Source organism: Triplophysa rosa, linkage group LG8 (genome assembly GCF_024868665.1).
Source record: "Triplophysa rosa linkage group LG8, Trosa_1v2, whole genome shotgun sequence".
Taxonomy (NCBI): domain Eukaryota; kingdom Metazoa; phylum Chordata; class Actinopteri; order Cypriniformes; family Nemacheilidae; genus Triplophysa; species Triplophysa rosa.
In genome coordinates, this window is record NC_079897.1 from 5,897,060 (window position 1) to 5,918,961 (window position 21,902).

Below are 21,902 nucleotides of genomic sequence, written 5' to 3' on the forward strand. Positions count from 1 at the left end.
TCACAAAATTTAAACAATAAATTAAAAAAACAGACCCTGCTGCTGCTAGCACCTGACTGGTTCTTTACCCAGATGAGCCCATCACCTCAACCTTCCCAGCGCCATGCTGGCCCACACTGCCTCAAGCCACCTCAGCAGCGCAAGCACACCTCAACCAGCGGCACAGGCCCATCCTTAGCCTTCACCTTCCTCCTCTCTCTTCCTCAAGCCCGACCGCACTTCTTATTGGCTTTATTCAACTCTCAATCAACAGCCATAAGCCAGCTCACAAACACCTATGATCATCAAAGGCATCCAGAAAACCCAGCCCGCCCGCCCAGACACCAGGCAACCCATAACCTTGGAAATACTAACCAAATACATCTCTACCCTCTGCAAAGGATACCACTCCAGAGGTCTCGCGTACTTTGGCCACTTTTATTGGTCAAGGCCCGCCCAAAAGACAATATGACTGACAGGTGAAGCTACCAATCCAGTATAGTTTTGTGGTGTGTCATGTTTAGTGGCGTGGAAATGTCCCCACAATTACAGACCGATGTGCAACTAGTAAATCATTAATTCACGATCGTCTCCAAATTTACTTTTACAATGGCGCTTCAGTCTCCTAGAGCACCGGCTTAAACACACATGTAAATACACGTAACTAAAGCAAACTAATGTAAGCTTAAAACAGAAAATACACAAAACCTACTTGGCAGAGAACAATAGCATTACTTACCATTGTACAATGGTGTGCACTTCGTTGACAGCCATGAGACGTTCCCGGTAAACATTTGTTTGGAGCATATCTTTCCACTTTTTAACTCCAACAAGCAGTTCTGGAGAACCAAACACAAGACTAAACCTATGACCTCGTCACTTCCTGTTTGCTGAGAGCGCGTGGTTTGAGTTTGCTGAGAGCGCGTGGTTTGAGTCGGAGCTCTTTCAAATTTATTCTTAATACATCGTTTATTCTTGTTATATCTTAAGACTTGTGTTTTAAATTGTTATCCTCCGAGGGTAAAACATATCCTTAAATATATCCCATACCAAAATCGTATTTAAACGCACAGATAATTTATTTTTATCGGATCACTCGCTATTAGCCTCAGGCTGTTAGCATTCCCAGCCTGCCTGCTTACTGCTTAACACACTGTTCTCATTATTAAATCACTGATGGCTAATGTTTCAGATGTGTCTGTACCTCTGTGTGCAGATGAGGAAACGATCGCACTTCAGTCGGAACTGGAGGCTGTGGAGAAGCAGATCCAGGATCTACTAGAGAAGCAGTCACGGCTGCGAGAACGAAAAACGGCGCTGGAAACATCCAGAGCCGACGCTCGCAAATCCGCGGTAAGTTTTCATCGCGATTTTAATACTCCTTCCACTTCTACTCCGCGTGTTTCTCTGCACAGAGCCCAGGCTTCGAGAACACGGTCAGCCCAAATGAACTTCACTCCTGCACCGGCACACCCACGGCGAAAGGCGCGAGCCAGGACTGGAGCGATGACCCAACCGCCGCCACCGGTCTTCGAGATCCCGACCAGGAACCGCTTTGCCGCCCTCTGCGAGACGGAATGCAACGCTGTGGTCATCGGAGACTCAATCGTCCGGAACGTACGCGCTTCCTCCACTAAAGGTAAGGTGCGCACTCATTGTTTTCCTGGCGCCCGTGTTCTTGATGTCTCTGCGCAGGTACCTGCGATCCTGAAGGACGATGCTAACGTCGGAGCTGTCGTGCTGCACGCGGGGGTGAATGACGTCAGGATGAGGCAGTCGGAGATCCTGAAGAGGGACTTCAGGAGTCTGATCGAGACGGTACGCAACGCATCGCCCACGGCGAGGATCATCGTATCAGGGCCGCTTCCTACCTACCGACGAGGGAATGAAAAGTTCAGTAGACTATTTGCTCTAAATAAATGGTTGATGTCATGGTGTATTGAACAGAAGCTGCTCTTTGTTGATAATTTTGATCTGTTCTGGGAGCGACCTAGGCTCTTCCGCCCTGACGGCCTGCACCCCAGCAGCATCGGAGCGGTTCTTCTGTCTGACAACATCTCAAAGACGCTACGCACCGCTTGACTACGTCTCCCAGCGGTAAGTCAAAACTTCAACCATAGTCTGTGTTCCTCCCACTCATCTGTTATAAATGTTACTGCTTCCAAATGCATAGAGACTGTGTCTGTCCCCCGAATAATACTACAAAATAACAAAATAGCCAAATCTCAGAGAAAAAATCTAATCGTGATTAAACCTGAGGACAATGTAATAAACGACCAAAACAAACTCATAAAGTTCGGCCTACTAAATATTAGATCACTAAATTCAAAAGCAGTTATTGTAAATGAAATGATCACAGACAACAATTTTGATATGCTTTGCCTTACCGAAACCTGGCTTAAACCAAATGATTATTACGGTCTAAATGAGTGTACACCACCAAGCTACTGTTATATGCATGAGCCACGTGCGGTTGGTCGAGGTGGCGGTGTCGCAACAATTTTTAGAGACTTTCTTACTGTAACTCAGAGAACGGAGCATAAATTTAAATCATTTGAAGTGCTTGCGTTGAACATAATTGTTCCAATTGACAGTAAAAAACCATTGCTTTCTTGTACGTTGGCTACAGTGTATAGACCCCCTGGTCCCTACACTGATTTTCTGAAAGAGTTTGCGGACTTCCTATCGGACCTATTGGTTAACGTTGATAAAGTACTAATTGTCGGAGACTTTAATATCCACGTAGATAGTGCTAACGATGCATTAGCAGTGGCGTTTACAGAGCTATTACACTCTTTTGGAGTAACACAACACATCAATGGACCCACTCATCGATTTAATCATACACTAGACTTGATTATATCTCACGGAGCCGATCTAACCAATATAGATATTATACCTCAAAGCGACGATGTCACTGATCACTATCTTATAACATGTACACTGCGCACTGCAGAAATCAGCCGTTTAACTCGTTATCGACAGGGTAGAACAATTACCTCGACTACTAAAGATAGTTTCACAAAGAGCTTGCCAGATCTGACTCCTTTAATAACCATACCAATAAATATAGAATCGCTCGATGACATGACCAGCAAATTGGGCACTATTTTCTCTAATACATTAGAAGCTGTCGCACCTATGAAGTCAAAAAAGATTAATGAGAAAAACGCAGCACCATGGTACAATAGCACCACTCGCGCCCTTAAAAGAGAAACACGTAAACTGGAGCGCAAATGGAAACAAACCCAATTAGAGGTCTTTAAAATTGCGTGGAAAGAGAGTGCAAACTGTTATAAAAAGGCACTAAAAGCAGCAAAGGCTGAGCACCTCCGTAACCTCATAGAAACTAACAAAAACAATCCAAGGTTTTTATTTAGTACAGTTGCTAAACTAACAAATAAACAGACTTCACCTGACCTGGGTATTCCGCCGCACCTTGGTAGCAATGATTTCATGAATTTTTTTACAGAGAAAATCGAAAACATACGAGACAAAATAGTAAAAACTCAACCTCCAAGTCTGTCCTATAAATTAGTACCAACCATCGCCCCAAAAGAAAGGCTACAGTGTTTTTCACCTATAAAACAGGAAGATTTAATTAAACTTATTGCAACATCTAAACCTACAACTTGCTTATTAGACCCCATACCAACTAAATTATTAAAAGAGTTATTACCCGTTGCAATTGAGCCCATTTATAACATTATCAACTCGTCAATTAATCTAGGCCATGTCCCAGGACCCTTTAAACTGGCCGTCATTAAGCCTCTTATCAAGAAACCAAACTTAGACCCCAATGAACTAGGAAACTATAGACCGATTTCAAATCTCCCTTACCTGTCTAAAATACTAGAAAAAGTAGTGTCCACTCAGTTGTGCTCTTTCTTACAAAATAATGACATACACGAAAAATTCCAGTCAGGCTTTAGACCGCATCATAGTACTGAAACTGCGCTCGTTAAAATTACAAACGACCTGCTTATAGCATCAGATAAAGGTAACATCTCACTCCTAGTCCTGCTCGACCTTAGTGCTGCGTTCGATACTGTAGACCATAAAATACTTCTAGATCGCTTACACAATTATACCGGTATTCAGGGACAGGCACTACAATGGTTCAGATCTTACTTATCAGACAGACATCAATTTGTCCATTTAAATGGGGAATCATCAAATCTAACGCAAGTAAATTATGGATTACCTCAGGGATCGGTTTTAGGACCCTTGCTATTCTCCATATACATGCTGCCCCTTGGAAACATTATTAGAAAACATGGAATTAGCTTCCACTGTTATGCAGATGATACTCAGCTATATATCTCATCAAGACCAGATGATTCCTTCCAACTATCCAAATTGGCAGAGTGCATCGACGATATAAAGCATTGGATGACTTGTAATTTCCTTCTTTTAAATTCTAATAAAACAGAAATATTACTTATCGGACCAAAGACACGTGAGCAGAATATTTCGGATTATGACCTGCAAATTGAAGGCTGCACTGTTACTCCAACAAATACAGTTAAAGACCTTGGCGTTATATTAGACAGCAACCTGTCATTTAAAAATCACATCTCAAATGTCACAAAAACAGCCTTCTTCCACCTTAGAAATGTTGCCAAATTGCGAAATATTTTATGTGTGGCTGACGCAGAGAAGCTTATTCATGCATTTGTGACCTCAAGACTTGACTACTGTAATGCACTGCTTAGTGGTTGTCCTGCAGCATCAATAAACAAACTACAGTTAGTTCAGAATGCAGCTGCCAGAGTTCTAACCAGGTCCAGAAAATACGATCACATAACCCCAATGTTATCAACCCTTCACTGGTTACCCATTAAGTATCGTATTGACTTTAAAGTTCTTTTAATTACTTATAAAGCCTTAAACGGTTTAGCCCCTACCTACATAACAGAGCTTCTACCACACTACAACCCATCACGCTCTCTAAGATCTCAAAACTCCAGACTTTTGATAACACCTAGAATAACTAAATCCACCAAAGGGGGTAGAGCTTTCTCATACGTAGCACCTAAACTCTGGAATAGCCTCCCCGATACTATTCGAGGGTCAGACACACTCTCCCAATTTAAATCTAGATTAAAGACACATCTTTTCAGCCAAGCATTCACTAATACATAGCTAATGAACAGCAGCTACGCTAATTATTCTCTTTCTGTTTCTGCCCTCGCCTCGGGATGCCCATCCCGAGGTAGGGAGAGATTCCGCCAGGCCCAGATGAACGTCATATGCCCATCCACAACTAGAGATTACGCCAGCTACATCGGAAAATCCCGTGCCATCCTCCTGCGAGAGCCTGCGGACTGACTGACCATCCAGCTCCATCCAAGGCAATTCCATCACCACCCAAGAAAAAGGCGACCATCTGGCCGGCCCAGCTCAGACAATTCCATCCCCAACCGAGAGCAAAGACGGACTACCTGTCACATAAATGCTAAATTTACAATACTTGGTATTTAATGCTAAACTTACATCACACGACAGCAGTTTGAAGTTATGGCTGCACTCAGTGACTTTGATTGGAGGTAGCTGGGTGGGTGTTGTAGGGAGTGGGGGGGCTTGTTGGTTGTGGTTCGGGGCGTTTCATTTGTTGGGACTGTGTGGGTCTGGTCTGGTTGGTCTTGTTTTGTGGTCGATGTCGGACAACAGAGGAATAAAGTTAATTATGCCATTACTATTTTTCCCTGGTTGTTCCTCTGTTGTCTGTTGTTGATCGCGGAATGGGACCGGGTTGGACCTGCACGGTTTCGGCGGGTGGGGCTTCCTGGGTCGCGGCTCGTGGGCTCTCCCTGTTCTTCGTGGACGTTGCTCGGTGGCTTTGGTCGGGGTCACTGAGTGCAGCTATGACACGTCAGAGGAGATCTGGCCCTCCCGGCTGAGCCTGGTTTCTCCCGAGGTTTTTTTTTCTCCATTATTCAGCATTGGAGTTTGGGTTCCTCGCCACAGCAGAGCAGTGCAGTGTTGGCTTGCTCACCGGGAGACTGCATTTATTTATTTATTTATTCATTTATTTATTAGATATTATTTATTATAATGATCTTGCTTGGTCTATAAACACCATGCACTGTGCTGTGTTTTACCTTTCTGTGTTTTTCTTATTTGCTCCTGTAAAGCTGCTTTGGAACAATGCACATTGTGAAAAGCGCTATATAAATAAAATTGAATTGAATTGAATTAAACCGTCTGTTCTTTCATCTTGACCCGCATATGCGACGGATATCCCCTTCTCGTTGTGTGGTATTTTACTTGATCTTCCATAATAGATGTGAGAGGGCAAACAACAAGCAAAATTGTATCTCTATGGTACCCCTCCAAATTCTGGGAGACGGTCGGCCAGGCTTGAAAGATAAGACTTTTGCCATATGCAGTTAGCAAACACGTTAAAACATCTCTTTTAGACTCCACTAAGTACCTCAAACAAAACTCTTGGATGTCTTTTAAAGAATCTATACTATGAACCTCGCATACTTTTAAAAAAGCAGCATTTAGTCGGTCTTGATGAACACTCATTGTCACTGATGTAACACGGAAGCTTTCTAATTCGATCGGACCATTTTGTTTCCCGGCAGACCGTTAAAGAACGCGACACACACGTCTCCCGGAAATCCTGTGGAATTTAACCAATCAGACAACGACTTCGAACTCGTTGATGTGTTTCCAAAAAAGTGTGCCAAATGTATCAGATGTTCAGCCAACGGATCGTGGGCGTGACGTCTGAGGCTGAGACTACCACTCCAGGCACGTCGCCCGCACACTCGACGCCATGTTCATCCTGGCATTCTTCGGTTTCTAAGATCCTCGGAAATCTCCACCACATCCACTTTTAACCCCCTAGTCCATCCAACCATATCCGACCTATCAGTAATCGATCCAGAGACAATGTCATACTCCATCAAGCAAAGCAAGACGGACCAAACCAGGAGAGGCCATTTTGTCTATATTTTCAACCTCCAGTCACCGATTCAACCTTACCAAACCCTCCTAGCCTACCTTCACTTCAGGAATCCTCAGACCAAAGCCGCATCAGATCCCCTCTTCGTCGACGACTCTAACCGCCCGGCCACAAGCTTCTGGTTCCAAAAACATCTAAAATCTGTTTTTTCTCCATACCGGCATCCCAGCAGATCACTTCTCACTTCTCCTGCCATTCTTTCCGCATCGGCGCGGCAACCACTGCTGCCCAAAAGGGCCACTCACAGCCCCAGATCCAAGCACTCGGCCGATGGTCATCCAAAGCTTACAAAAGATACATCCGAACAGACCGCGCCCTCATCAGAGAAGCACACTGGACCCTCATCACTCGAATCGTCTAGCATCAACCATCTTCCAAAGTTCTCCATCAAACCACCAGTAGTAGTGACGCACCGTTCAACCCACAGAAGCCCGGCGCTCATCTCGTACTCAGTTAACCGGACCTCACCTCTCCAGAATTCAGTTTCACTGCAGCAACCGCCTCCGCAAGCGCCTGGGCTTCCAACTCATACTCCGCCGCAGCAGACACCAATTCTACAGAAGCAAGTATCGCCGCAGCGACCGCCCCCGCAGGGGCCCGTGCTTCCAATACGTGCTCTGCTGCAGCAGACACCAATTCTACAGAAGCCAATATCGACGCAATGACCGCCCCCGCAGGGGCCCGTGCTTCCAATTCGTGCTCTGCTGCAGCAGACACCAATTCTACAGAAGCCAGTATCGCCGCAGGGGCCCGTGCTTCCAACTAGTGCTCTGCCGCAGAAAACACCACTTCTACAGAAGCCAGTATCGCCGCAGCGATCGCCCCCGCAGAGGCCAGTGCTTCTTCCGTTACTCTGCCGCAGCAGACCCCCTCATAGCCCCCCGAAGCCAGTATCGCCGCAGCGACTTCCGCACAGGGGCCCGCGCTTCTTCCCTTACTCTGCCGCAGCAGACCCCCCTTTTTAGCCCCCAGAAACCAGCATCGCTGCAGCGACTGTCCCCGCAGAGGCCCGCGCTTCCATGTCAAGCACAGAAGCCAAGATCGCCGCAGTGACCACGTCCGCAGAGGCCCGCGCTTCCATCTGAAATGTAGAAGCAAGCATCGCCACAGTGACCACCTCGGCAAGGGCCCGCGCTTCCATCTTAAGCATTGAAGCCAGCATTGCCATAGTGACCGCCTCGGCAGAGGCCCGCGCTCCCATCTCAAGCATTGAAGCCAGCATCGCCGCAGTGACCGCCTCGGCAGAGGCCCGCACGTTCATCTCAAGCATTGAAGCCAGCATCGCCGCAGCGACCGCCTCAGCAGAGGCCCGCGCCTCCATCTCAAGCGTAGAAGCCAGCATGGCCGCAGAGGCCGGTGCTTCCACCTCGAATGCAGAAGCCAGTATCGCCACAGCGACCGCCTCCGCAGAGGCCCATGCTTCTTCCCTTACTCTGCCGCAGCAGACCCCCTCATAGCCCCCCGAAGCCAGTATCGCTGCAGCGACCGCCCCACAGGGGCCTGTGCTTCCAACTCTTGCTCTGCCGCAGCTAAACACCAATTACATAGAAGAGAGTATCGCCGCAGCGATCATCCCCACAGGGGCCCGTGCTTCCTCCCGTGCTCTGCCGCAGCAGTCACATCTCCTATCCAATCCCTTCCAAAAACCTCCACGAAGCCAATATCACCGCAGCGACCGCCCCCGCAGGGGCCCGTGCTTCCTCCCGTGCTCTGCCGCAGCAGTCACATCTCCTATCCAATCCCTTCCAAAAACCTCCCTGAAGCCAGTATCGCCACAGCGACTGCCCCCGCAGAGGCCCGTGCTTCCTCCCGTGCTCTGCCGCAGCAGTCACATCTCCTATCCAATCCCTTCCAAAAACCTCCCTGAAGCCAGTATCGCCGCAGCGACCACCCCCGCAGGGGCCCGTGCTCTGCCGCAGCAGTCACATCTCCTATCCATTCCCTTCCAAAAAACCTCCCCGAAGCCGGTTTTTGCCGCAGCAACCATCCCCGCAGGGGGCCAAGCTTTCAACTCATGCTCTGCCGCAACAGACACCTCTTAACATGAAGCCAGCATCAATACAGTGACCGCCTCTACAGAGGTCCATGATGCCAACTCAAACGTACAAGCCAACGTCGCAGCAGCGACCGCCACTACGGAGGCCAGTGCTCCCATCAATCATCCCAGCAGAGACCCGTACATCCATCACACGTTCTACTACAGCGGAAGCCTCCTTTAGTCGCCTCCTTACCAGTCGCAGTTTCACCACCAGGGACACCTAAGTAGCCCAGCCTTCTCCAGCTGGTCATGACATCCCCATCATCACAACCTCTAAACACAATGCTCCTTGCCGCTTCTGGAAATCGACATCCCGCCGATCTACCACGCACCCTCATTTCATCGTCGGAACCTCAACCGTCCCCGGAGAAACTGTCTACCCCAGTTTCCATCTCATCAATCACATTCCCGAAGGGCCCTCATCCTCTTGTCTTCAAACGCATTCAGGTCAACACCTCCATAACGCCTAGAATCGCATTTTGGGGGGGTATGCGTACTCCGGCTGCTGTCCAGCTTTTATCATGCCTTTGGGGGGGGTGTTCTGGGCTCGAGCCGGTTCCGAGTCCGGCGCACTTGCCCTGACCCGGGTAGAGTGCTCGGGTTCGGATAGATCTGGTGAGCTTGGAGCCCACTCCCTGTACAGCACGCCAAATACGCATAAACTGCATAACCATGCTCTATCATTATTATCCCTGCAACATAGCTGTTTATCTGCGCAGGTGAACTCGTGAAATGATGTTTAATTAACAAAGTTCGGGAGGAACCTAAGCATATAATCAGCCCAGCCGGTCAACCATCAGCAATCACCGCTTCTACCTATCAGCTCAAGCAAGCTATCTCATCACAATCAGCCCGGCTGGTCCACCATCAGCAATCACCGCATCTACCCTATCAGCTCAAGCAAGCTCTCCCATAAATAGACAAACCATCTTACCGCTGCATCTCGCCAGATAAACTGATAAACGAGCTCGGAGCCCACTCCCTTAAAGCACGCCAAATACGCATAAACTGCATACCCATGCTCTATCATTATTATCCCTGCAACGTAGCTGTTTATCTACTCATCAAAACTATAGAATGACGCAATTGCAACTATATGGGAATTATGTTAAAATAAAAAATCCACAATAACCCTTTGCAAATTTAAAGGGACATTTCACCCAAAAATGAAAATTCTGTGATCATTTACTCAGCTTCAAGTTGTTTCAAATCTTTTTAACTTACATGTTATTGATCCACTGAACACAAAAGAAGATATTTGGAAGAATGTTGGTAACAGTTCTGGGGCACCACTGACTTCCATAGCAGGAAACGAAACGTCTTGGTTACGGATGTAACTGTGTCGAGCCGACAGATGGGGTTCGTCCCTGAGAACCAATCGCTTCCGACTTCTTAGAAAAGGCCAATGAAATTGGCGAATGAAATTTGCATGCCGGACTCCGCCCCCGGATATCCGGGTATAAAAGGGAGACGGTGTGCCTCATTCATTCACCTTTGTTCTGAGGAGCCTGAGACCTCTCACGACTGCTGCAGTGGGCAGCACGTGTTGTGGCAAGAAGGACATAACGTCTCGTTCCCTCCATCAGGGAACTGAGGTTACATCCATAACCAAGACGTTCCCTGATGGAGGGAACGAGACGTTGTGTCGAGCCGACAGATGGGGTTCCTATGGAAAATGCCACAACACTGTGCCCTGTCACAATCTCTAGCGAAGCGACGTTGACTGGCCTGGGCTTGTCAGCCATGAGCGCTACAGCAAAATTGTAACCTACCAGTGGGTAGGTAGGGGGTCCCAGAGCTTTACTTGAAGGGTGGGAAGGCCCCTGCCTTCGGCCTCACAGGCGGCGGCCTTGTTTCTCTAACAGCGAGAAGCCTGGTACCTTAAGGCCACTGGGTAAGCACTACTTCCTCAAGTGGGGGATGCGCTACAGAGACCACTTCCTACCAGAGGAAGGAGTGTAGTGGAGATACCAAAATGGTCGCACCGATGGAGGAGAACTCATGGGAAGAATGTGCGGACTGAAGGAGTTAACTGCGAGGTGGGGGTCCACCTAGGGAAGGTCATGGGTTACCAAGGTGGGAACCAATCATGAGGATACATCAGACGAAATCGCCCTGCTGGGCGGTAGCACTAGGTCCGGTTAGAGCTATGTTGTGGATAAGTCAGTTGGTACCCGGCCTAAGGGGCAGGGCTGCTCTGCCAAGCCCACCCGCAGGAGGTGCTTGCGTAGTGATGGATGGAGTGCCTGTTTTTCACCCAGTGGGGGAAGAAGGGAGGCTAGTTTAGTACGCTGACCCCCTTAGGAGAAAGGGGAGAAGGTACCGTCATACGCGTCCACCCTACCGGCCGCCAGTCTTGCCTGATGCCTGCAAGACTCGAGCTAATACCGGTTTTACGTGGAGGCTGTAGGACCTTGTGAAGGTGATGGGTGTAGCCCAACCCGCAGCTCTGCAGAAGTATGCCAGAGAGGCGCCTCGAGCCAGTGCCCACGAGGAGGCTGTACTCCGTGTGGAGAGAGCTCTCACCCAGTGGGCGCGGGCGATCTTAGGATAGGTACGCCGTAGTGACGGCGTCCATGATCTAGTGCGCCAATCTCTGTTTGAGACAGCCCTCCCTGCTGATCTCCAAAACAGACAGAGAGCTGCTCAGAGCTCCTTTGGCTCTGCGTGCGGTCCAAGCAGAGGCGCAATGCGCGTACTGGACACAACACGGATGGGGTTGGTTCTTCCTCCCCGGTGGGGAGCGCCTGTAAGTTCACCATCTGGTGTAGGGGGAGTGGTGGGAACTTTGGGCACGTAGCCAGGCCGGGGTCTCAGGATAGCGTGAGAATCACCGGGCCCAAGTTCTAGGCAATCTGTGGACACGGAGAATGCTTTTAGGTCCGCTACCCTATTGAGCGCCATCCGGAGAGCCGTCTTCATCATGAGGTGAGAAAGAGCGGCATCTCCGAGGGGCTCCAGGACCGCATCAAGGTCGCAAGAGGGTATGGAGCGCGGGTGAGGCAGTGCCTTCCCGCACCCCTTAGGAACCAATTGATCAGGTTGTGCTGTACTAGAGACTTACTAGCAACTGGGTCGTGATGAGCGGCAATAGCGGCTACATACACGTTCAGTGTGGAAGGGGAGAGATTACTCTCGAGTCTCTGGAAGGACAGCACGTTCCCAATCGAGCAACTCCGCGGGTCTTCTCTTCGAGAAGAGCACCAGGATGAGAAGAGGCACCACTTACAGGCGTATAACCGCCTAGTGGCCAGGGCCCTTGCCTGAGTGATGGTCTGAACCGCCGCAGGGCGTAGGCCACTCAGGATCTCCTCATCTCGTCCAGGGGCCAGACATGGAGGTTCCAGAGGTCTGGCCTGGGATGCCATAACGTGCCCTTCCCCTGGGAAAGCAGGTCCTTCTTCAGGGGAATCGGCCGGTGGGGAGCTGTCGTCAAGAGCATTAGCTCCGAGAACCAAGTCCGGTTGGGCCAGTATGGCGCAACTAGTACACTTGATGCTCCTCTTCCCTGACCTTGCACAGGGTCTGTGCAATGAGGCTCACTGGGGGGAAGGCGTACTTCCGCTTGTCCCACGTCCAGCTGTGCTCTTGAGCATCTGTGCCGAGGGGGGCCTCGGATGTGAGTACCCTAGCGGGTAATTGGTGGTGTCCAGGGAGGCGAACAGGTCTACCTGAGCCTGCCCGAACTGTACCCAATGAGCTGGACTGCGCGGGGGTGGAGTCGCCACTCTCCGCGAGGCGTCAACTGACGAAAGAGCGCATCGGCTGTCTGGTTCAGGTCGCCTGGGATATGTGTGGCTCGCAGGGATCTGCTCACCTGCGGATTCCACAGGAGGAGGCGTCAGGCGAGTCGTGTTAGCTGCCGCGAACGAACACCACCCTGCTGTTGAAATATGCTACGGCAGTTGTGCTGTCCGACCAGACCAGCACGTGCTTGTCCTGCACGAGAGGTTGTAGCCCCTTCAGTGCGGGTAGCACATCCAACAACTCTAGGCAGTTGATATGCCTGCGCAGACGGGGGCCCGTCCATCGCCCCGACACTGCGTGCCCGTTGCACACGGCACCCCAACCCTGCAGAGAGGTGTAATCACCATCCGCCTGCTGCCGGTGTGCCACGCTCTCCAGGGAACTCGACTCTGTAGCCAGTGTTGGAGCGGTCTCATGTGCATCAACCCGAGGGGTATCACCACCACCGAGGATGCCATCTGCCCAGGAGCCTCTGAAATTGTTTCAGGGGGACCGCTGACTGATTGAAATATTCCAGGCAGTTCAACACTGACTGAGTGCACTCTGTAGTCAGTCACGCTGTAATGGAGATAGAGTTGAGTTCCATACCAAGAAAGAGGATGCTCCGCACAGGCAAGAGCTTGCTCTTTTTTCAGTTGACCTGTGGTCCCAATCGATCTAGGTGCCGAAGCACTAGGTCCCTGTGTGTACATAACAGATCTCGCGAGTGTGTCAAATGAGCCATTCGTTGAGATAGTTTAGTACCCGCACACCTCTCTCCCTGAGGGGAGTGAGGGCGGCTTCCACAATCTTCGTGAAGACTCGTGGGGACAGGGACAGACCAAAAGGGAGGACTCTGTACTAATATGCCTGACCCTCGAAAGCGAACCGTAGGAACGGGCGATGATGAGGGAGAATCGAGACATGAAAGTAAGCGTCCTTCAGGTCGTTTGCCATGAACCAATCTTGACATCTGACAGATGCCAGGATGCGCTTCTGCGTGAGCATTCTGAACGGCAGCTTGAGTAGGTGCCTGGTCAGGGTACGCAGATCTAGCAACCCCCTTCTTGGGGACGATGAAGTACAGGCTGTAAAACCCGTTGAACATCTTGGCTAGAGGGACGAGCATGATCGCTTCCTCACCAGAGGGGTGGCGACCTCGGCCTGAAGCACGGGCGCATCCCTTGCCTCTGACTGAGGTTTGGAGGATGCCCGAAACTTGGGCGGGTGTCTGGGGAGTTGGACCGCGTAGCCGAGACGGATCGTATCCCATAGTCACCGTGACGGTTTGGGAAGCTCTTATCAGGGTCCCAGGGACCGAGACAGGGAGGCTAGGGGTATGTTCTTGCTTCATCGACCTCCTGGGGGGTGGTTCGATGGCTGGCAGTGTGGATCCCCCACCGTGGGGGGGCCCCAGTAGAGGAGATCGGCTCTGCTGTTTTACCTGCCTGGCGATGATGTAGCACAACGCACCATCGATTGAGAGTGCATAGGCTGATGATTATCCTCAACATTGGGTCTTGCCTCAACGTTGAGTTGCCGAACACCGTCGTGTAGAGGGTGAGAGCGGCTGTGATAATACCCAGACGATGATGTAGCACAACCTCGTGGAGCTCACTCAACGCCTTGGCCTGACCTGCAGGATGGCCATAGCATGGAGAGAGGGGACAGCTTGGCCCACAGCAGAGTAAGCTCTCGACATCTTGAATGCCGAAAAGCCTACATGCTTTGGACGAGAGTCTAGGTCGAGCCCCTGGGGGACATCGACGTATCCTCTAGCTGCCCCACCATCGAGGGAAGAAAGGGCGATGGAACTAGTTGACGTGCACGCGCCGAAGGGGGCGTTCCAGGTCGTACTAAGTTCCTCATGCACTTCTGGGGAAACACGGCACTGGGGGCGAGTACGGCTTGGAGCCGCTCTCAAACTCGAGGTACCATGTATCCAGCCACGAGCGTTGGGAGAGGCAGTGCGGTGCACTGCAACCCAATGTCGGTGGTCCGGGGAAGCATGGCTGACATTTCGATGTCTGCTTCTTCCTGGGCTCGACCCCCCGAGGGAGGGAGCTCCAAGGAATCGTCGGAGTCCGATGCCAGTAAGTCGCCCTCCGATGCTGCAACAGACATCTCATCATCACGCACCATTTCTGAATACGTGGTTGAGGAACAAGACGGTGGGACCGTCTCATGGGGAACGGTCAGACGAGCGAGACGAGGTGTGAACGGTCCGTGAGCCGCAAGCCGGTGGCTGACGGATTAGCGCTCACAGTAATCCTCATATCACCCTCACTGCTCGCCGTAGCAGACGGCAGTGCCGTAGTCATGCCGTCACGGAACGGGAAGCAGACGAGGTGGAGTCCCGTGGGAACACAGCCACCCATGACGCAACGTCTGAATCGTCAACCGCCCGCAGTGCGGGCAGAACATATCCACAAGGGCTGCCCCAGCGTATTGGAAGCAGACCTCGTGTCCGCCCCCCTTCTTGATGAGTGTGTTGCACCCACGAGAACAGCGGGACATGCCACGCTGGAGAAATTTCCTTTTTTAGAGAAAAACTCGAACACTTCTGGAAACGCCTAGACGCCCAGGGGAAGTCGCCGCAGGAAGGGACAGTCCGCTGCACCACGTCGTAGAACCGGCAGTCTTGTAGTTGCTATCTTGTAGCGAAGTCTGTTGATCTTGAGAGAAGGCTCCGAAGAACAAAAGGTGAATGAATGAGGCACGCCGTCTACCTTTTATACCCGGATATCCGGGGTGGAGTCCGGCATGCAAATTTCATTCGTCAATTTCATTGGCCTTTTCTAAGAAGTCGGTAGTGATTGGTTCTCAGGGACGAACATCATCTGTTGGCTCGACACAACGTCGAGAGACCGACAGAAAGGGAACTACTGTGGTAGTCAATGGTGCCCCAGAACAGTTCAGAACTGCTCCCTACATTCTTCAAAATATCTTCTTTTGTGTTCTGCAGAAGAAAGTCATAAAGGTGTGGAATGACATCGGGTTGAGCAAACGATGACATAATTTTCATTTTTTTAGGTGAATTATATCCCTTTAAGCCACGACCTTCAGGTTAAATAGTCTATAAAATCATCAAGAACATTTCGGTCAAGTGGCCATAAACTTTTAAAGGTAATGTATTTTGCATTGTGTTCAGCAGATTAGATTAGAACTTTGCTCATTAATACATATATTTGGCATATTAACAAAGCAGCAAAAAAAAAAACTAACAGCAGCATCATCACAGCCCCATAATGATACAGAAAAATAAAGGCTTGAAGAACAAGAAACCAATGTTTTCTTGTTCATATTTTTCAAGGGAGTTTATTGGAAAGGTTTATGTGGGAAGTTAAACAAATGTGACATTTTTATGGCAGAACATTACAGAGTTTATGACTTGGGCAACATCATTTCAGAGGAGTGCCAGTTTGTGCCAGGCATTTTACACTGATTTCTAAAAAGAAAAAGGTCTGTAAAAGTTCTTGAGCTTAAGTTACGCTCTTCTGCAAGTCAGTGCTGAATGAAGTCAGAGCTGTGAAAGTGGAGCTGAAGCAGAAAGCAGGATTTCTGAGCTGTCAGCTACAGTGACATGCGTTACGGTTCACAAAGCCAAGCCAGAATGAGTGTGTGTGTTTGAAAAGTCAGCAGGTGATGAGGGACACAGATATCAAGTGTCATAGCACCTTGTGCATTGTGTTGTGTGCAAAAACTGTGTGTTTATGTTAAAAATAACAGTAATATTACTGTTTGCCAGTGTAGTCGTATGATGAAAAAGCACTGTATGTGCGCCTTTTAAAATAGGTTGTATACCACAATTAAAAAAACACTATCACATTCTGTTACTGTATCCAACTTTTTCTAATTATTTTTTATTCACATTCATTATGAATCAATATGATTGGTCAGTTCAATATGAATGCACCACCTGGAATCAATCTTCTTTTGATTTTAAGACAGAAACTGTATTAACTTGTTTTAGTTTTATCTGTTCTTTTTATGGCTTAACAAATCTGACACTCATTGTGTGGACAAGAAGGCTGGATAAAGAAAGAGGAGAGATAAGGTCAGAAAAGTAGATTTTCGTTTGCTGAGCCAGAAGCCCAACCTTGGGCTGATATTACCCATCATGCATTATCCTAACACTACTGTCAATAATATACAGTAGGTCTACAGATAAAATAAAATAAGGACAACTTGCATTTTCGTTCCGGGTGACAGAAGTGTTTTTAGATGTTTTAAATACATGGCTTCATATTAATGGTTATTTTAATGTCTTGCCATTTTGTAAATACACTAATAGGCTTACACAAATTAAGAAATGAAGATATTAGCATTCATGAGTACACTCAACAAATAAAAATGTTAAAAATAAACTCTAATCACATCTAATAAATTAAAATTCTTGACACTTAAGCCACATATAAAAGTGTATAAATGCCATTGCATTGAAAAACAAAACAACAAAATCAAGTGCCATTTATCTAAAAGACACAGCAAAACATGTCACACTGTAAAGGCTTAAATTAAAACAATAAATTTTGTTCATAATTAAGACAAAACGTTTTTGGAAACTAACTGGATGTCAAACTCATGTGGTGAGTTGTGGTTAATCTGCTAGGACACTTGAGTGAAGATCAACTAAAAGACCTTGAGACCATCTGGTTAAAAGTAATTATAAAATTGTGAAGAGAAACTGCTTCTAAGAAGGTCACTTGTTTGCAAGGTTAAAGCTTGTGTTTTCTGATGCAATGCAACTCGGTCATTTTAAAATGGTGCCATAGGTGCCCAAATATTATTTGGGGGTACTAGACCAATGTCATCAAGATCCTCACCATCTTTGCTCTTATACACATCACTGACCTAATTTTTGCGTAATTCATCTGAATGCATATTTATTATTCTGATGAATAATTACTGTAATTATACATAGTACATAAGATTCACATTCAATGTGGGATGGATGAAGAAAAATCATCAATAAATAAGGTCATAAGGATAAATGGTCGAAGAGGACGATTTAAATAAAGCACTTGAAACTTAAGTAGGTAAAACAACACAGGAAAGAAACTGAGAGTTGGACAGAAATACTCCTGTTAAATCAAGGAGGAAATGCACTTATCTGATATGGTCAGAGAGGCTGTAAATAGCCTCACATGAATTACCTAATCAATGACGCTACAGCTTCAAGTGACAGACGAACAGGCTTCCTGATATTCTCTCCTCAGATTCATCAACACGAAAAACTCGGCATCACACTACGAGAGACGTTTAACTGGCGAACGGGTTATTTTTCTTGATGGAGCTAAATGAGCAAGCTTACACATCTATCAAAGAATGCATCGCTTCAAAAAGCTGGTGACCTTCGGAAAGGCAGCTTTGTGTCACACTCACCCATCACGTAATTGTCCAGTAAGTATTGGATAGCGATCTCACATCGGTCATGGAGTGTCTATGTATACAATATATGTGTGTGCCTGTTAGAAGTATGATACTTCCAATTTGGCATAACCAAGGATAAATTAATTTAATAGATTTCCATGTGTGGATTAATTTGGAAGCTGCACTTACCATCTGAATCAGCATGCAGAACATTCTCCATGTGTTTGATCATAGCCTCCAGGTCACTGTCCTGTAACATACATCGATACATGTACATACAGAATGTTCATTAATAGAGTTAAAATGTCAAGAGAACTCTGTAAAAACTTTTTTTAAATGTAGAACCCCAGCAGGACATTCAGAGACCCCTGGTTAAAACCCCTTAGAGATTAATGAAACCCAAAAATCTGGCTTCCTTAAGACATTAACACATTTACCTTAGGAAATGTTGCTTTTTGCTAGATTTGCAAGGATTAGGGTTGTTATACACATTTGTAATGCGAGTCAACAGAGCGTATCCATCACTCACAGTGAAGTCTCGAAATGCAACGCCTTTCCGGGTCAATTGGCTTCCTTTCTAAAGAGGGTCACATGATCGGCAAGATGGAAGTGGTACCATGATGAAGGTTAACCTGAAGGGTTTTGCACTCCCATGGGGCATTTACCTTTTTAAAATGAAAGCCTCAGGGTAGGCATGGATCGAATGAGTTTAAATCAGTGGTAAAAGCACCGTAATGTTGCCACATTCAAACTCCAATTGGTTTGCAGAAAGCAGAGATGAGTTCATTGCGCAAGGGACTCCGCAAGTGCAGGGTGGTAGATAGAAGGCCTTTGGGCAGTTCACGGGTTTCAAGCAAGCCATCTGTGCAAAACATCGAAATGAGAAAAGAAGAAAAATGCAGCTACAGCAGAAGAACAGGCTAGTTATTATCTAGCCATTTACAAAATGCAATCCGCCATTCTTCTGTTCAAGGGAATTTCACCCGGCCATGGCTGGCAGCACAAACATTGTCGGCTTTGCTCTCACTGCGAGCCAGCTAATTATCAAATATCCACTGGGGCAGAAGTCTATTCCACTGTCCCCTTTGGTTTCATACTTATACCATCACGGTTCTCCGCTTTTTCCCTCTCGATGGTGACAAATAGTTTTAATCTATCTTGGAAAGCCTGATCGAACCGTGCAGAAGTCTGGTATTGGATTGCGGATTTAAGAGTCTGTTGAGGTGGCTGGTCCCATCTTGAGTCCAGATGAGACCGTGGCCTTCGGGGAGAGTCTGATTTTGCACATTTTCCATTTTACTGTGGCAGCAACTCACTAAAACAACGAGCTTGTTAAACTATCTTTGGGCTGCATGCAAAATTCATTTGCATAATTCGCGCTACATCACAGACAAGTGGTGTTATATTAGCTGTACATTAAATGTTACCTGTGGGGCTCGAGTGCATGTGAAATGTGATTGAATTCATCTTATGTCATGCTTCATAAACAGATGAGCCTGTCAACGAGAGCTTATTAAGACTTGAGGGTTTTTGAGAGCGTGTAATAAATCATAGAGGTACTGGAAAGTAAAGGAAGGGCGCTTATTACTGTAGATCTACGTTTTTTGTTGATTGTGGGTAATTTCACACCCACATATTGAGGAAAATTACATTCTTAAACATACAGAGCTAACTACCTAGAAAGCATTTAAGGTGTTGAAATTCTCATGCGGTTTTAGAGAATTGTGCTATTTTTTGTGGTTTGTGTGTAATGTGAAGCATTTCAAATAAGTAATTCTGGAGGTTGTATTTCACAATACTGCCTTAGAAAGTAGCTGCCTACATAGGGAGAATAAAGTAAGGTGCCTAACTAGGTTTAAGTTTTGTTTCCATTCATCTATTAGGGAAGATGCTCACCACTTCGGTCAACCGTCAGACCACATACGAGTTTAATTACGACATGTACAATTTGGCGAAGCATCACCAAGTCAAGTTCGCTATTAAATGTAAATATCACACAGTCAAGATGATTGACACCCACTCCCCTCCAGCAGCCGTTCTGTCCTCACCTGTCTACATGTCTGACAGGAAGGGTCTGTGGGGAGATCTTCTTCTGAGTCTCCGTCTCTGTCTGATTCTTCTTCCGAGCATGACTCAAATTCATCCACAGAGTAAAATGCCTCCGCCGCCTGAGGATCTTCTGGGATCGCTGAAACGATAACAAAAAATACAAAAGTTTTGAAGTGATAGGTAGCATTTTGTTATTGTTTATGTTTACATTACATGCTCGATGGGTAATTTCTGCCAGGGCTGGCTCTCTGGCTTACATTTACATTTATTCAGTTGGCAGAAGCTTTTATCCAGTACCGTACTTTGCTTACTCCAGCTTTAATCCTCCTAGTAGCATGGCCTTGTAAACTAACGGTACTGTTTAGCGTGTTGACTAAATGTTTATATGCTCTCCTACTTGTAAGTCGCTTTGGATAAAAGCTTCTGCCAACTGAATAAATGTAAATGTAAGCCAGATATACAGTATATATATATTTTTTAGACAGTTATTGGTTAGTCAAATATATGCGGAACAGGTATTTTTTGAGCTGTTTTTTTTAATGTTGTGAAGGATGCTGCCGTTCGGGTGGAGGCTGGTAGTTCAGTCCACCACAGGGGAACCGAATGAGTAAAGGTTTTTGCAAGCGATTTGGTGCCTCGCTGTGATGGAACAACCAGGCATCGCTCATTTTCAGACCAAAGATGACGGGAGGGGATGTAGACCTGAAGCACTAAGTTAAGTTAAATGGGCGAATTAGCCGTTAACGTGACACCATGGCTAAAGTTTGTGGACAACATGCAATGTAGTCGCTGCAGAGAGTCCCAACCTCGGAAGAGACAGGAGTGGATTTATTTTATTTTTAGTGGAAATCCCTCAGAAACCATAAGTAAAAACCAGCTTGTTTGCGCAAATCACTTCAAGCCGGAGTGCTTTATCAACCTGGGACAGTACAATCAGGATTAGCTTTAAAGTTGTTCCTCAAGAGGGATCGAGACCAACTGAACGAGACAAAGCTGCCGATGTAAGTAATATTTATCAACAGTCTGAATTGACGTACATGTACAGTATATATGGAGGATACCGTTAGCATATGATAGCGAAGGGAGCTAAGTCAGTCACGGGCTAAATAGAACATTCAAAGCCAGTGTTAAACTTACTCTATATTTATGTTATTTGGCAAATGGGCACTTGGAGTTTAGCTGTATGTGTGTTAATACATTATGTGCGTTAATATGTTCAGATGCGGCAAGCTGTTTGTTTTGCTAATGAACAGGGCGAACACTGCGGTTAGTTTAGTTTTAAACATCTCAAATCCAGTGTTGGGTAAGTTACTCTGAAAAAGTAATTAATTACTAGTTACTAATTACATATTCAATTGTGTAATTAGATTACTGTACAAATTACTCTCTCCAAAAAGTATTTAGTTACTAATTACTAATTACTTTCTATATCCTACATCAACCTTGATTAGTTAAGTGATTGAAGGATAGACATGAAACGGCTTATTTAATTCATTCAAATAAATAATATTAAACTACATAAAGTAGTATTATTAACTGACCAAAGTATTACAAATGTGAGAATTATACATTAAAGCACAGATTTTAAAATTAGACTTTGAATTTTTATGTCAATTCCACTATTACACACACATATATTACACAAAGTATTTAGTTTAATTACATCAGAAGTAACTGTAATTAAATTACAGAAAAAATAAGAGTAATCCCTTACTTTACTTTTTCCAAGGGAAAAGTAATTGAATTACAGTAACTAATTAC

At 46.8% G+C, this 21,902-nt stretch overlaps 2 protein-coding genes across 3 annotated transcripts in view; one reads left to right on the forward strand and one right to left on the reverse strand.

Moving 5' to 3' along the window:
• nek11 (NIMA-related kinase 11) overlaps window positions 1-21,902 on the reverse strand; it is an 88,125-nt gene that overhangs the window by 15,985 nt on the left and 50,238 nt on the right. Inside the window, exons 12-13 of the mRNA XM_057339740.1 lie at window positions 20,141-20,280; window positions 18,282-18,342 (exon numbers count right to left, since the gene is read on the reverse strand). Of these exons, the coding sequence (XP_057195723.1) occupies window positions 18,282-18,342; window positions 20,141-20,280 (201 nt within the window). The remainder of the gene's footprint in view (window positions 1-18,281; window positions 18,343-20,140; window positions 20,281-21,902) is intronic.
• On the forward strand, window positions 895-6,161 carry LOC130558317 (uncharacterized). Of its 2 annotated transcripts, none has more exons than XM_057340671.1 (2): window positions 895-2,076; window positions 5,199-6,161. In XM_057340671.1, exon 1 carries the CDS (start codon window positions 1,156-1,158, stop codon window positions 2,059-2,061), a length of 906 nt encoding a protein of 301 aa, XP_057196654.1. In that variant the 5' UTR covers window positions 895-1,155; the 3' UTR covers window positions 2,062-2,076; window positions 5,199-6,161. The 2 variants fall into 2 exon arrangements, with proteins under 2 accessions (XP_057196654.1, XP_057196655.1); XM_057340672.1 differs by lacking the exon at window positions 5,199-6,161 and having other exon boundaries at window positions 895-1,332; window positions 1,395-2,176.